This window comes from Hydra vulgaris, chromosome 12 (assembly GCF_038396675.1).
Source record: "Hydra vulgaris chromosome 12, alternate assembly HydraT2T_AEP".
NCBI lineage: Eukaryota > Metazoa > Cnidaria > Hydrozoa > Anthoathecata > Hydridae > Hydra > Hydra vulgaris.
In genome coordinates this window covers 22,220,001-22,222,500 of record NC_088931.1, presented here as the reverse complement: position 1 = coordinate 22,222,500, position 2,500 = coordinate 22,220,001, and the positions used below count along the sequence as shown (strand labels likewise).

Sequence of the window (2,500 nt, the reverse complement as noted above, 5' to 3'; positions counted from 1 at the left end):
CATGATACAAAACATGTATAAATGTATAAATTATAAGTATAATTATAAATAATTTAATTTTTCTTTAAATAAGAGTTTACTTAAGTAATTAATAACTATTTAGTTATCTGTTTGTAGTAAATAAAAACAATTTTAAATATTTCACAACATCTATAGCAATTGGGGGAAACTGTAAATTTATCTTTGAAATGTGAATAATTTCTTAAGGTAATGCTTCAAACCGTTTATTAATTGCATATATAGATCGCTTAAAAATCAATTTTAAAAAATGACTAAAAATTGATTAAATTATACAGATAAAAATGAAATCCTTGATCTTTTTTTTCAATGATAGTGGTGGATAATTTTTTTCTATGATCACCACTATAAATGCCTCATTTATTTAATATCAAAAACACTATGTTTATGTATTTCTTCTTTAATTGTTTAAGGTTACATAAAGAAACTATATTTTTTTGTTAATTTCAACATGGTATACTTTGATCACATTACTAAGATAATAAAAATTTTTTTAAACAAGGTCTTATTTGTAAAATTCTGACTAGTAGTTTTTATTTTATACTATTTTATTTGATCATGATCCTAGTTCTTTAATTTACGCGCAGTCATATAGCTGTTTTTAACTCAGTCGCGAAAGGGTTAATTAAGTATTTTTATTCAATTTATGATTGCCATTTTATCAATATATATATTTATATATATATATATATATATATATATATATATATATATATATATATATATATATATATATATATATATATATATATGATATATATATATATATGATATATATATGTATTTATTTATATAAAAATAACCATTTCTTTGCTTTGGTCATTAGGTAAATGAAAACTTTGACTTGATAAAACAACTTTTTCAGACTTAGATGAAGCACTATCTGTAAGCGGCAATTCAATGAGTGGATAGTTTTTTAAGCTGTTTATGTTCCAATCTCCTAACTGTCCAAATGTACCTAATATAAAAATGTGACATAATAAATACTCTCAAGTACTTAATACAAAGAAAGTAGGAATAAAAGAGGGGAGGGGGAGGGGGGAAGGGATTTTGGGTTAGATTCAATAAATGAGGGGGGAGGGGTATTATGATTCCTATTTGGGGGATATTATTGATTCTTATTATAATTTTGATAGAAATTATTATGCTTATATAAGTTTTATACTCTGATGAGAAATAAACAAAAAATTAATTTTTGACAAATCGAAACTTACGAGATTGTTTGAAGGTCTACGATTTTTATAGCCTGATTACACTGAAAGTTTTTATTCTTATCAGTGACTGATGCATAAATTTCCTCATTTTTTTTTAGTTTTGAGCTGACAATAGCAAGTGAAAATTAATAAACAGAGGGAAGGGGGTCTTAATAAGCTTGGGGTAGGAAGGAATAATTTCTGAAAATTAATAAATGCCCCCTCCTGTGTATTAAGCACCTAAGAGTAGTATTTATAAAATTAACACATTAAAGTAATAATATAAACAAAAAAGTTGACAATGATTGTAGCATTAAAAAACAATTAAACTTAATGACTCATTTTCATTGAAAATTTAATGGTAAATTTTGAATGAAAATGAGTAAAAGTTAATAAATAGTAAAATTATAAAAAAAAAAATTTAACGAAAAAGCAAATTATTTTTAGTATTTATCATTGTTGACACAATATACTTTATTAGTTAATTTTAATTAGTTAACTTTAATTATTATTATTTTCAACTTAATTCACTCCCAACAAGTCTGTTGCCAAGCAACCACTACTACGTTGAGAGTTACTAGGTTGACAGAAGATTTGAAAAGTTGTAGGTTGCATGAATCTGGAAAACATGAAGATAGGAGAGAGTTCCAAAGCATTGGTGTGCAACGAAAGAAACTAAATAAATCAAGATTTAGAGCATGAAGGGACAGACACAGTGAAAATCAAGCAAGTATGACTTTTAGCTGATGAAACAAGAGATAACAGCTTGTTTAAGCAGGAACCATGATAGTATTTGTAGAAAAGAAAAAGAGAATCAACCTTTGGACAATGGGAAGGTGACTCAAGCTTGGCAGATAGAGTAGGCCTCTATAAACATTCTACATTTGTAGTATGTTTTTAGACCTTGTCTAGAAGACCAAGGACACCATTAGAAAAACAGTCTAAATATGATAACTGTATTCCAAACAGGAGCAAATATGATAACCATATTCCATACAGGAACGAATAAGAGATTTATAGCGGCAGAGAATGGAATGAGGGTAAGAAAATGGTGAGCTCAATAAAAAGAGGCAACCTTAGCAGATGCTAACATTGCAATTGATTGTATATTTGGTTTCTAAGAGAGATCAGTAGTAAATTATAACACAGGTCAACAAAAAAAAAATTTTTTTCTGGTGCCGAGCAAACAATTTGTTTTTTGTATAGCATTTCTCATTTTGATTTCAAATATGTAACTCTTTTTTTACCATCAGGTCAAGTTGTAAAGATATTTAGGTTCAAATCTTAAG

At 26.6% G+C, this 2,500-nt stretch overlaps 1 protein-coding gene across 1 annotated transcript in view; it reads right to left on the bottom strand.

The window, feature by feature from the left end:
* LOC101239688 (cilia- and flagella-associated protein 337) overlaps nucleotides 1-2,500 on the bottom strand; it is an 83,948-nt gene that overhangs the window by 9,230 nt on the left and 72,218 nt on the right. Inside the window, exon 34 of the mRNA XM_065812562.1 lies at nucleotides 822-976. Coding sequence (XP_065668634.1) covers nucleotides 822-976 — 155 coding nt within the window. The remainder of the gene's footprint in view (nucleotides 1-821; nucleotides 977-2,500) is intronic.